Genomic DNA, 13,107 nt, shown 5'->3' on the forward strand with positions numbered 1-13,107 from the left:
CTTCCCCCCTCCAGGTGCTCCTGGAGAGATACACAGACACAAGCTCTGTGAAACTACACAGAGGGACTCCCCCTCTCCGTTCCCAATCCTGGAAACAAAAAGTACTTTCCTATTCCCCCAGAGGGAATGCAAAATCAGGCTAGCGATCCAACACACAAATCTCCCCTTGATTTCTTCCTCCCACCAATTCCCTGGTGAGTACAGACTCAATTTCCCTGAAGTAAAGAAAAACTCCAACAGGTCTTAAAAGAAAGCTTTATATAAAAAGAAAGAAAAATACATACAAATGTTCTCTCTGTATTAGATGATACAACACAGGGTCAATTGCTTAAAAGAATATTGAATAAACAGCCTTATTCAAAAAGAATACAAATCAAAGCACTCCAGCACTTATATTCATGCAAATACCAAAGAAAAGAAACCATATAACTTACTATCTGATCTCTTTGTCCTTACACTTAGAAACAGAAGACTAGAAAGTAGAACTACTTCTCCAAAGCTCAGAGAAAGCAGGCAGACGGAAAACAAAGACTCAGAGACACAATTCCCTCCACCCAAAGTTGAAAAAATCCGGTTTCCTGATTGGTCCTCTGGTCAGGTGCTAGGTGAAAGAGACATTAACCCTTAGCTATCTGTTTATGACACGCCCCCCAAATTGCAGACAGTGGGGAAGCTCACTGGCGGCGATTTCCTTCTAGAACTTGAAAATAAACAGATTAATACAACACATAGACCTTTACATATACTCCTAAGTATATAACTAACAGACTTCTACATTTTAAGAACACTTTTTAACTACTGAATTCTGGGAAACTCTCACGGGAGAGTGCATCAGCTACTTTGTTAGAAGCTCCTGTGATGTGTTGAATTTCAAAATCAAAATCTTGGAGAGCTAAACTCCAACGAAGAAGTTTCTTGTTGTTCCCCTTGGCAGTATGAAGCCACTTTAGTGCAGCATGGTCAGTTTGTAGTTGGAACCGCCGTCCCCAAACATATGGGCGTAGCTTTTCCAGGGCGTACACAATGGCATAGCATTCCTTCTCACTGACTGACCAGTGACTTTCCCTCTCAGACAGTTTCTTGCTGAGAAACACGACAGGATGGAAGTTGTGATCTGTTGCTTCCTGCATGAGCACTGCTCCTATACCACGCTCAGATGCATCTGTGGTTACTAGGAAATGGCTTGTCAAAATCCGGGGCCCTGAGCACAGGGTCCGACATGAGCGTTGCCTTAAGTTGGGTAAAGGCCTTTTGACACTCATCAGTCCACTTAACTGCATTTGGCTGGGTCTTTTTGGTCAGGTCGGTCAGTGGGGCAGCGATTTGGCTGTAGTGGGGTACAAATCGCCTGTAGTATCCGGCCAAGCCTAAGAAGGATTGGACCTGCTTCTTGGACCGTGGGACAGGCCACTTTTGGATAGCATCCACCTTGGCCTGTAGGGGGTTTATGGTTCCTCGACCCACCTGGTGCCCCAGGTAAGTCACTCTGTTTTGGCCTATTTGACACTTTTTGGCCTTAACAGTTAGTCCTGCCTGCCTGATGCGCTCAAAGACCTTTTCCAGGTGTAGTAGGTGTTCGGGCCAGGAGTCTGAAAAAATGGCCACATCATCGAGGTAGGCAACTGCAAATTCTCCCAGTCCAGCTAGTAGACCATCTACCAGCCTCTGGAAGGTGGCGGGTGCATTTCGAAGGCCGAAAGGAAGGACATTGAATTCATACACCCCCGCATGGGTGACGAATGCTGACCTCTCCTTGGCAGGTTCATCTAGCGGTACTTGCCAGTACCCCTTGGTTAAGTCTATTGTAGAGATGAATTGGGCACGTCCCAACTTCTCCAATAGCTCATCGGTACGTGGCATTGGATAGTTGTCCGGACGAGTTACAGCATTTAGCTTACGGTAGTCCACGCAAAAGCGTATTTCCCCATCTGGTTTGGGTACCAGAACCACTGGAGATGCCCATGCACTGGTAGATGAGCGGATTATACCCATCTGCAGCATGTTCTGGATCTCCCGTTCTATAGCAGCTTGGGCATGAGGAGACACCCGGTAGGGTGGGGTTCTGATTGGGTGAGCATTACCTGTATCAATGGAGTGGTATGCCCGTTCAGTCCGTCCTGGGGTGGCTGAGAACAATGGGGCGAAGCTAGTGCACAGCTCCTTGATTTGTTGCCGCTGCAGACGTTCCAGGGTGGTTGAGAGGTTCACCTCTTCCACGCCACCGTCTTTTTTCCCGTCGTAGTAGACACCGTCAGGCCACTCAGCGTCCTCTCCCTGGACTGTAAACTGACAAACCTGTAAGTCTCTGGAATAGAAAGGCTTGAGAGAATTAACATGGTACACTTTAGGCTTTAGTGAGGAATTGGGAAATGCTATGAGGTAGTTTACAGCTCCCAGGCGCTCTTGGACCGTGAATGGCCCTTCCCATGATGCTTCCATCTTATGGGCCTGTTGCGCCTTCAAGACCATAACCTGGTCTCCTACCTTGAAGGACCGATCTCTGGCATGTCTGTCATACCAGGCCTTTTGCTCTTCTTGAGCATCCTTTAGGTTCTCTTTAGCAAGGGCTAAAGAGTGTCGGAGGGTGCTTTGTAGGTTGCTTACAAAGTCCAGAATGTTAGTTCCTGGAGAAGGCGTAAACCCCTCCCATTGCTGCTTCACCAACTGTAATGGCCCCTTAACCTCGTGACCATACACAAGTTCAAATGGTGAAAACCCTAAACTGGGATGTGGTACAGCCCTGTAGGCAAACAGCAACTGCTGCAACACTAGGTCCCAATTATTGGAGAATTCGTTGATGAATTTTCGTATCATGGCCCCCAAAGTTCCATTGAACCTTTCCACCAGGCCATTGGTTTGATGGTGGTACGGGGTGGCAACCAAGTGATTCACCCCATGAGTTTCCCACAGTTTTTCCATGGTCCCTGCCAGGAAATTAGACCCTGAATCTGTAAGGATGTCGCAGGGCCAACCTACTCTGGCAAAGATGTCTGTTAGGGCCAGGCACACAGTGTTAGCCCTGGTGTTGCCTAGAGCGACTGCTTCTGGCCATCGGGTAGCAAAGTCCACTAAAGTCAGTACGTACTGCTTTCCTCTGGGCGTCTTTTTTGGGAAAGGGCCCAGAATATCCACAGCTACTCGCTGAAATGGGACCTCAATTATGGGGAGTGGCTGGAGAGGGGCCTTGACCTGGTCTTGAGGCTTTCCCACTCTTTGGCATACCTCACAAGACCGGACATACTTGGCAACATCCTTGCCCATCCCCTCCCAGTGGAAGGACTTCCCCAACCGGTCCTTGGTTCTGTTCACCCCAGCATGGCCACTGGGATGATCATGGGCTAAGCTTAAGAGCTTCTCCCGGTACTTAGTTGGAACCACCAACTGTTTTTGCGGCTGCCATTCTTCCCGGTGTCCACCAGAAAGAATTTCCTTGTATAAAAGTCCTTGGTCTATAACAAACCGGGATCGATTAGAAGAGCTGAGAGGCGGTGGGGTGCTCCGTGCCGCCGCCCAAGCTTTCTGAAGGCTGTCATCCGCTTCCTGCTCAGTCTGGAACTGTTCCCTTGAGGCTGGGGTCACCAGTTCTTCCTCAGACTGTGGACTTGGGCTTGGTCCCTCTGGAAGTGATGTAGGTGATGGGGTTGTTTCCGTTGCTGGTGAACCGCTCTCCGCTGGTGCACCTGAGGGTATTTCAGGCTCTGGCTGAGCCTTTTGGGTATGGCTGTCTGTTGCTTCTGCCAGTTTTGGCTCGCTGGCGCCCTCTGGCGTTGAGTTTGAAGATGTAGTTGCACTTGCTGGTGCTGGTTGCTGTTCCAGTTCCGGGCCTGGGACTGGAGATGCTGTGGCTGTTTCAGTGGTAGGCATGGAATCCGGGTCCACTACCTCTGTCTGGGTCTCTGGTAACACAGACGGGGCCTCTGTGGACGGTTCAGGAACAGGAATGGGTCTGGAAGCTTGCCTGGTTTGGCTACGTGTAACCATTCCCACTCTCTTGGCCCGCCTCACCTGGTTGGCCAAGTCTTCCCCCAGTAGCATGGGGATAGGATAATTGTCATAGACTGCAAAAGTCCACATTCCTGACCAGCCTTTGTACTGGACAGGCAGTTGAGCTGTAGGCAAGTCTACAGCTTGTGACATGAAGGGGTAAATTGTAACTTTGGCCTTTGGGTTGATGAATTTGGGGTCAACGAAGGATTGGTGGATAGCTGACACTTGTGCCCCCGTGTCTCTCCACGCAGTAACCTTCTTTCCGCCCACTCTCAAATTTTCCCTTCGCTCCAAGGGTATTTGAGAGGCATCCGGGCCTGGGGATCTTTGGTGTGATGGTGGTGTAATGAATTGCACTCGCATGGTGTTCTTGGGACAGTTGGCCTTGATATGTCCCAGTTCATTACACTTAAAGCATCTTCCATCTGATGGGTCACTGGGCCGAGGTGAGTTACTGGAGACTGGTGAGGTTGAAGGGTAGGGTATCTGTGGCTTTACTTGGGTGGTATGTGGGGTCTTTGGCTGTCCTCGGTTGTAGGGTTTATGGTCTGTGTGCCCCCTGGGGTAATCGTTCCCCTTGACAGTAGCTTTCTTGCTTTCTGCCAGTTCCATCCATTTGGCTCCAATCTCCCCCGCCTCAACGATATCTTTGGGATTTCCATCTTGTATGTACCGTGTGATGTCTTCAGGAACACCATCCAAGAACTGCTCCATTTGTATGAGGAGGTTCAGTTCTTCCAAGGTTTGAATGTTGTTTCCTGTTATCCAGGCCTCATAGTTTTTTGCAATGCAGTAGGCGTGTTTGGGAAATGACACCTCGGGTTTCCACTTTTGGGTTCTGAAGCGCCGACGGGCATGATCTGGGGTTATCCCCATCCTGTATCTGGCCTTGGTTAGGAAAAGTTTATAGTCATTCATTTGGTGCTTAGGCATTTCAGCTGCCACCTCTGCTAAAGGTCCACTGAGCTGTGACCTCAATTCTACCATGTACTGGTCTTCGGGGATGTTGTACCCAAGACAGGCTCTTTCAAAATTTTCCAAGAAGGCCTCGGTGTCATCACCTGCCTTGTAGGTGGGAAATTTCCTGTGCTGTGGAGCAATATTTGGCGCCGGGTTGTTAGGGTTGGCTGGCACAGGCAGCCCAGCTTTTGCCATCTCCAGTTCATGTTTTCTCTGTTTTTCCTTCTCTTCATTCTCTTTTTGTTGTTTTTCCATTTCTTTTTGTTGTTTTTCCATTTCTTTTTGGTGTTTTTCCATGTCTCGGCGGTGGGCCGCCTCCTCTTCTTCTTGCTTCCTTCTGTGGGCCAACTCATCTTCTGCTTGTTTCCTTCGGTAGGCCACCTCTTCTTCTTCTAGTTTTCTTTTGTGTGCTGCCTCTTTGGCTGCCTCTTTGGCTGCCTGTTCTCTTTGGTAGGCTGCCTCTTTGATCTGTTCTTCTCTTTCTTTCATCTCCATCTCTTTTTGTTTTATTTCCAGTTGTCGCCTGTGTTCAGCTTCTTTGATTTGTTCTTCGGCCTCAATTTTTGCCTTAGAAGTCATGATTCCTGTTTTCTTGTGTTGGGGTGCCCTCCGGTGTTTATCTTCTGAACTGCAGGTTCTCTGTTGCCTCCTGAAGTCTGCCTAGCAACAGTGCCTTTAGCTAATTTTCCTTTTCTCTCTCTAGCTAATGTTCACTGAAGGGAAACCAGAAAAACCACTTTATTTGCATGCCTATAAGTGCTGGTACTTGCCTCCTAATGGGAGGGCTATTGCATGACAAAAGACCCTTAACATGCAAGCCACAAACTGCGAGAGAGAGCAGAAAAAAAAATTCTCTCTGGTTCCCTTTTAAAACCAACCGTTTCTCTCTGCTAAAAAGCCCTTAGCAGAGAAGAGAAAAATAAAATATTTCCACTGGCTTCTGGATTCTGTCTATATCCCACCAGCTGCACACCATGACATAACCTTAGTCCCAGATTTGGACCTTAGCGTCCAAAATCTGGGGGTTAGCATGAAAACCTCCAAGCTTAGTTACCAGCTTGGACCTGGTACCTGCTGCCACCACCCAAAAAATTAGAGTGTTTTGGGGCACTCTGGTCCCTCTGAAAAACCTTCCCTGGGGACCCCAAGACCCAAATCCCTTGAGTCTCACAACCAAGGGAAATAATCCTTTTTCCCTTCCCCCCTCCAGGTGCTCCTGGAGAGATACACAGACACAAGCTCTGTGAAACTACACAGAGGGACTCCCCCTCTCCGTTCCCAATCCTGGAAACAAAAAGTACTTTCCTATTCCCCCAGAGGGAATGCAAAATCAGGCTAGCGATCCAACACACAAATCTCCCCTTGATTTCTTCCTCCCACCAATTCCCTGGTGAGTACAGACTCAATTTCCCTGAAGTAAAGAAAAACTCCAACAGGTCTTAAAAGAAAGCTTTATATAAAAAGAAAGAAAAATACATACAAATGTTCTCTCTGTATTAGATGATACAACACAGGGTCAATTGCTTAAAAGAATATTGAATAAACAGCCTTATTCAAAAAGAATACAAATCAAAGCACTCCAGCACTTATATTCATGCAAATACCAAAGAAAAGAAACCATATAACTTACTATCTGATCTCTTTGTCCTTACACTTAGAAACAGAAGACTAGAAAGTAGAACTACTTCTCCAAAGCTCAGAGAAAGCAGGCAGACGGAAAACAAAGACTCAGAGACACAATTCCCTCCACCCAAAGTTGAAAAAATCCGGTTTCCTGATTGGTCCTCTGGTCAGGTGCTAGGTGAAAGAGACATTAACCCTTAGCTATCTGTTTATGACAGAGCCATTGAAAATAATCATGCTGGGTTCTGTTAGAGCTCTCTTCTTGACCCTGTACTAGGTAACTAGGATCAATCATTAGGCGCATTGGATATCCAAACAGAATTTGAAAGGGTTGAATTTTTGTCCTTAGTCTATTTCTGCTGCGGATGGCAGCCAAAATCAGAGGCAGTTTATCTGACCAGTCTTTTCTTGTGTGATTTACTTGACCTGAGGCCGGTATGATATATATATAGAGCTTTTCTTTAGTTCCGAAGGCTTGTATCATTTATTGTAAAGATTTCTCCTACAAAGGCTCCCCCATTGTCAGAATCTGTTATTTCAGGGGTGCTATATCTACATACTACCTCATTAAAGAACTTTTTGGCCAACACCCTGGTGTTGTTTTTAGTGGGAAATGCTTCCACCCATCCTGAAAAGGAATCAGTTATTACCAATAAGTACTGGAATCCTTCCTTACTCCTTGGCAATGTATCAATAAAATCAATTTGAACCCTGTGCCACTGCCCAAGCCTTTGTTGGTGCATCATGGGTTGCCAGTGCGGAGGACAAACCTTGTCCTGATTGCACCACACACAATTTTGCACCCATGTTTTAACATAATCTTCCATACACTCCCATTCTGCTACTTGCTTTAGCCTTCTTAAAGTCCCTTCCACTCCTTCATGTATAAACTGATAGCCTACATTAACTAACTCATGTCTTTCTGTTTTTCCTGGAACTCGGTTAAGATGGTCGTAGTGCCATCTGTCGGCTCAGATGCGTCAGCACAGACGTTCCTTTCCTGACATCTAGTTACAACTGCTATGTCGTGTTGTCAGGCTATTGTATCTACCCGGTTATTCCGCATGGCCTTCAAACCTGTTCCTTTACTGTGTGCCCTTATATGTCGCATCTTTAACTGTTGAGGGTTCTTTGTTACCTACTCATAAATCCATGTCCATTCCTCTGAATATGCAATATCCTTTCCATCTGCTGCTTTCCACCTGTTCCTATACCAGTCATGTATCCAAAACGGTATTCCCTTCACACAAAAACCACTGTCAGCATAAATATACACAGGCTATGGGGAATTTTCATATTGTCTTAAAAGCTGATAAATTGCGTGACACTCGGCATGCTGAGCCGATCCATGGTCTAAGTGTCCCTGAATGACTTCCTTTTCTAAGTTAATGGCAGCATATTTTACACATCTTTTCCCTTTTACTACCATTGCACTCCTGTCAGTAAACCAGACGTGCTTTTCTTGACCCCCGGGATCTAATTCTTCCAGTGGGGATGCCTCTACCAAGGCAATTCTTTGCTCCAGAGTGACCTTTGGACATTTATGTTGGTTCCCTTTTTCAATTAAGGCATGTGTTAGCATGTCCGGCTTGGACACCGGTTCTGTGGTCAGCCCTCTGTTAACTAGGATAAGCATCCATTGAGCCATTTGCGTGTTTGAGATTTTACCTCCCATCCATCTCCCTGACAAAATGTACTTGAGGGGAGTGTGGGTGCTTTGGATAGTAATAGGGGCCGTTCCTGTTGGGGGCTCAAAAGATTGTGCTGCCCAGACGGCTGCTAAACATGTACACAGGGATCACAATTCATTTCTGCTCCTGCAATTTCCTGGATTCATATGCTAGCAGCGCTAGCTTTCCCTCTTCATTGTTTTGTAATAGTGTGGCAGCCAAGGCCATGTTATTAGCCATCAAACTGCTACCAAAAAGGCTGTGATTCATCAGGGAAGCGCAGAGCTGGGGCTGTGTTAGCCTTCTGTTTTAAAGCGGAGTCCTGCTCTTCTCCCCATTCCCATTTTGTCTTTTTCTGTAGCAGTTTCCACTGTGGGTGAGTTATTTCAGCATATTTATAAATGTGTGGGCTAAGAAAACTGAATCCTCCTAGCAGAACACTTCAAGAGTGGGCATTGGTAGGGGCCAGCATTTCTACCAGGGCCCTGACCTGTCTCCCTTCTTGTCCAACGACTGCACCCAGGTGTGTAACCTGAGGTGGCACCAACTGAGCCTTGTCTAAGGCTGCTTTGAACCCCGTTTCCTGAATTTGTGCCAAAACGCTTTCTATCAGTGTTTGAGTTTGTGCCTCAGTTTCCCCAAATATCAAAATGTCATCTACATATGAAAGTGCAAAAGGCCTTTCTTGTGGACTCAGCTGGTCTGGCATATCCCACAACATGCCAAGGGGCAATAGCTAGGCTGTTGTGACATCCCTGGGGCAACTGACAAAAGGGCCATTGTTGCTCCTTTATTGTAAAGGCAAACTGATCTTGTGAGTCCGGATGTAGTGGGATGGCAAAGAAACAGTTGGCCAGATCAATAACTGAGAAATATTTAGATGTGGCTTGCACTGTTTGTATGACCACAATAGCCACATTAAGGGGTCATAGGGACGGTGCCCTTATTGATTCTTCTATAGTCAATTGTTAAACGCCAGGACTGGCCGTCTGCCTTTAGCACTGGCCGCACAGGAGAGTTAAAGGATGAATTTGTTTTTCGAATGACCCCCTGTTCTAATTCCTGGATGGTTTTTGCACCAATTGGGCCTCTGCCTCTCTCGGGTAGGAGTATTGTTTTTCAGGAGGCACAAATTCCCCAACAATCTTTAACACAAGAATTCGTTTTACTGCAATCTGTTTTCTTTTGAGTCCATGCTGAGGGGAATTTGAAGCGCCACTTTTCAGCTTGTTGAGCTATAAGTGTGGCTACTGGTCTCTCTCCTCCTTTTGTTAACATAACGTCCTGCCTGATTTTTCCTGAATGGGGAGGGGGAATTTCTAACTTCCAAAGAGCATCTCTGGGCATATTAATCACCACATTGTTTTTGAACAACCAGGCGGATCCCGGAATAATTTCATCAACTGTATCAGGTCCATTTCCACCTGAGACTAGGTTTCCCTTGAGAGGTTTTCCAAGCTACCTGTTTTAATCGTTTTCCTGCTTTTGGGGTTGTTTTGCGTAAGGATACAGCGGCTCCTGTATCTATTAAAGCTAGTGTAGGGGTATAGTCGCCCTGCTGAACGTACACACATGGCTGTCCCCCAGGATCCCAGGAGACTTTGCCTGTGAACCTCCAACTCTGTGCCCCTGCTGATGGTGGGGGTTCCCCATTCAGGCCCCTCTATTTTTGCCCCGGAAAGGGGATTGGGTCTGGGAAGCATTGCAGCAAGGAAGAAGGCGGTGGTGCACTAGGAGTTACACTAGCCACTTCTTTCGGTGGGGTTTGCAACCTCATGGCCTCCCTCACTCCTTCTAGTGTAGGGTTTCCACTGTTCTCGGTTTGCCCCGTGGTGCATTAGTGTTCGCCGGACTATCCGGTGAACCTCCTTTTCCGTGTGCCCACCTCCCTCCTTTGATTGCTGGGAGGAAGCTGTCTGACATTGTCAGAGGTCTGGGTATAACCGATCTCCTTGTCGCTCCCAGTTTCCCTGTCCACAGGATCGTCCTCTAGTGTATCCTCCTCGGGACCCCGTGATTCCCTTTGTGCTGCTCTCATTGGTGTATGTAACTGCTGGTTCTAAAGTAGCGACATAGGCAGCTCTTTCTTTTTTGGGTGGTTATTTGTTGGACCAAACCTCTTAGTTCCCCTAGGGGAGCTGGGCAACCCTCTTGCCAAATTCCAAGTCTCCAGGAGTAGTAGGGGGTTAGGGAAGCAGCAGTCTCTTAAGGATTGTACATTGTACACTGTATCCAGCGCTGTGGCATTGCCCATCTGTGTTAAGCCGGTCATTATCTGCATCAGACCTCATCGGGTTAAATAATTCTTGGTCTTCATTGGGCTCTTGGGTTGTGGCTACGGCTTGTGCTATGAAATTATGCCTGCCTATTTACTTTCCAAAAATTGCCGTTAGAATCAATATGCTTTTGTTCTCGTCGACTCTGATCCTACCTAAGACCACCCCCGAATCTCTGAAGCCGCGCAGACGCCTGTCAAGCAGCAGACTTCAATCGCATTCAGCTCTTCCCTTATTGCGAGCAAAAACGCATTCGAACACCATCTGGAGATAATCCCGTCTCTCTTATTTTAACTTCTCGTAGGTATCTTTGAGAATGTCTGACTGGCTTTGTTTTCATTCTGAATCAAATTTAAAACCCACCAAATTTCCTCTAATACAGAAAGTCTGGTTCCCGCCCAGCTCAGTGAACAAGGTGGTGGCTCCTTGCACAATGGCAGTTCTCTGCGACTTTCTCCCTCAAGAACATTTAAAAACATGACCTCTGGCATTGCTACAAAGGCTTGGCTAGACAAACAGTGAGCGTGCAGCACGCTGGGATGTAAATCTACAGCCCACTAACCTGCTGTGCACTAAGTATCCATGTGGTGCCTGCTGCTGTGTGCATTCAAAGTCCCATCATGAACGTTGATCTGCTCCACTGTGGAATATGGGTTGGTCAGTGCTCACTAGGTGAACAGGCAGGGTTCACTTGGACATTTAGTGCGCAGCAGGCTAGTGTGAGGTGGACTGACAACCTAGCTTGCCAGACACTAACTGTTCATCAAGATGTGCCCTTAGTTCAGCAGCATTAAATAAATCCTAGATATGTGTGCTGTGCCTGGACACAAGGCAACACAAAGTCACACTTTCTGAGGGGAAGACTAAAAATAAACAATGCCTGGAGGAGACTCTTTTCCCACCTGGACTATCTGGTCTGTGGCTCTCTGGAAGAGAGGCAGCAAGCTCTAGTGGATACTGCACTGGACTGGGAGTCAGGAGTCCTGGGGTCTGTCACTGGCTCTGTCACCAGGCTGGCGTAGGACCTTGGGCGAGTCACTTCCCTTCTCTGTTGCTGTTTCCTGTCTCAGCCTATGTCTGTCTCATCTGTTTAGTTTGTAAGCTCTTCCTGGCAGGGACTGTCTCTTCAGTGTATGTACCGTGCCTAGTGCAACAGGGTCCAGATCTCCGTTGGAGTTTGTAGGTGGTAACAGGTAACCACTAAAACAGCTGCCCTGGTCCTGTGCCACAACACCTTCACTCTCACTGTCTCTCAGAGGGCCAGATTTTTAAACGTGTTCAGGCCCCAGCAGCTCCCATTGCTCTCAGTGAGAGGCGCTGTTCAAAAGCTGGCCCCTACCATACTCCCATGTAGAAGAATTGCAGCTGGTCCTTCCTAACTTGGCTACTGCTATGTCAGCTGGGCTGGCCCATGTAAGCAGTCCAGATCTCCTTTCCCCCTGAACCTTTCCTGGTCACCCCGTTACCAGCAGTAGCACGTGAGGTGGCTCTTTCCATTTGGAAGTACCATGCTAACAGCTTGCTCAGTCCGTTCATTTCTGCTCCCCGAATGCTGTCGTGTGGTGAACTTCCCATTCTAATTCCCTCGATTTCTCCCAGTAGCAGCTCCACGCTCATTATGTCTTAAAGCTCCTGCACGAGACCAGGAGACATCTCATGCAGCTGCCAAACATCAATCATGTCTCCACCTGCTACAGTGAGGAGATCACCATCTGCGGTAAGAGCGCTCGAAAGGAAACCCCCTCGAACATCCAGAACTAGCCGCCACGCACACGTGGATGGTGGTGGTTCTTAAATGCAAAACAGTGTAGGCCAAATCCTGCTCTGTAATAGGTGTGTAACCCCAGTGAATGAAATGGTGGCGTATGTGTATAACAGAGCAGGATCTGGTGCTGTTACTTGTGGTGGAGTAGCTTCAAAACGGTATAGCTGGGTCTGTGTATGCAGTGGGACATCAGGTTGGATATCAGAGCTCACCTTTACCTGCTGCATTCAAGTCAAATCAAACCTAACCGTTAGAGGGCCTGAGTCTCCATACTGACCGGGCTTTGCTCAGCCTAGGGAGCTTTGTCAGTTGTATTCTTTCCCTAGTCTAGATCAGTTCAGCTGCTGGAATATAAATAGAGCGGCCCCGAGGCTTGGCCATGTGCGCATATTGTGTCAGTGAATCTAGTGATGCTAGTATTCAGGCTGCTATAGCTCTGCTAGAGCAGTAGAAGTTGTGGAAGGGAAGGGGGCTTGAGTGGGAGTAGATGCATTTTAATAAATGCATCCCATAATGCTCCACGGGAGCAGTTCAGGGGAATCCAAACCATAAAACCCAGTTAATCATTAAGGAGAATGAACAAGGCTTGTGGTGCATCCTAAAGAATTAGCTGCTTTATTGAATAGGCCCAGTTTTGCCATTAGTGTCTGTAGAAGGAACTGAAGGCAGAGCCTCTGTTAGTGCCCCTGGGCACAGGACTTGCCTGTGGGAGATTTGCATATGTGGACGGGAGTGCAATGCATGGTAAGTCGCAGCAAACAGTAATAGATGCTTCTGTGCGACTAAGAAGGGATTTTATTTTTTTAATGATTTGACCTTTTTTGGA

The 13,107-nt window shown here is 47.3% G+C and overlaps 1 protein-coding gene across 1 annotated transcript in view; it reads left to right on the forward strand.

Moving 5' to 3' along the window:
* PPEF2 (protein phosphatase with EF-hand domain 2) overlaps positions 1–13,107 on the forward strand; it is a 49,129-nt gene that overhangs the window by 27,008 nt on the left and 9,014 nt on the right. The window contains exon 7 of the mRNA XM_050945251.1: positions 12,119–12,233. Coding sequence (XP_050801208.1) covers positions 12,119–12,233 — 115 coding nt within the window. The remainder of the gene's footprint in view (positions 1–12,118; positions 12,234–13,107) is intronic.

This window comes from Gopherus flavomarginatus, chromosome 3, assembly GCF_025201925.1.
Source record: "Gopherus flavomarginatus isolate rGopFla2 chromosome 3, rGopFla2.mat.asm, whole genome shotgun sequence".
In the NCBI taxonomy this organism is placed as follows: domain Eukaryota; kingdom Metazoa; phylum Chordata; order Testudines; family Testudinidae; genus Gopherus; species Gopherus flavomarginatus.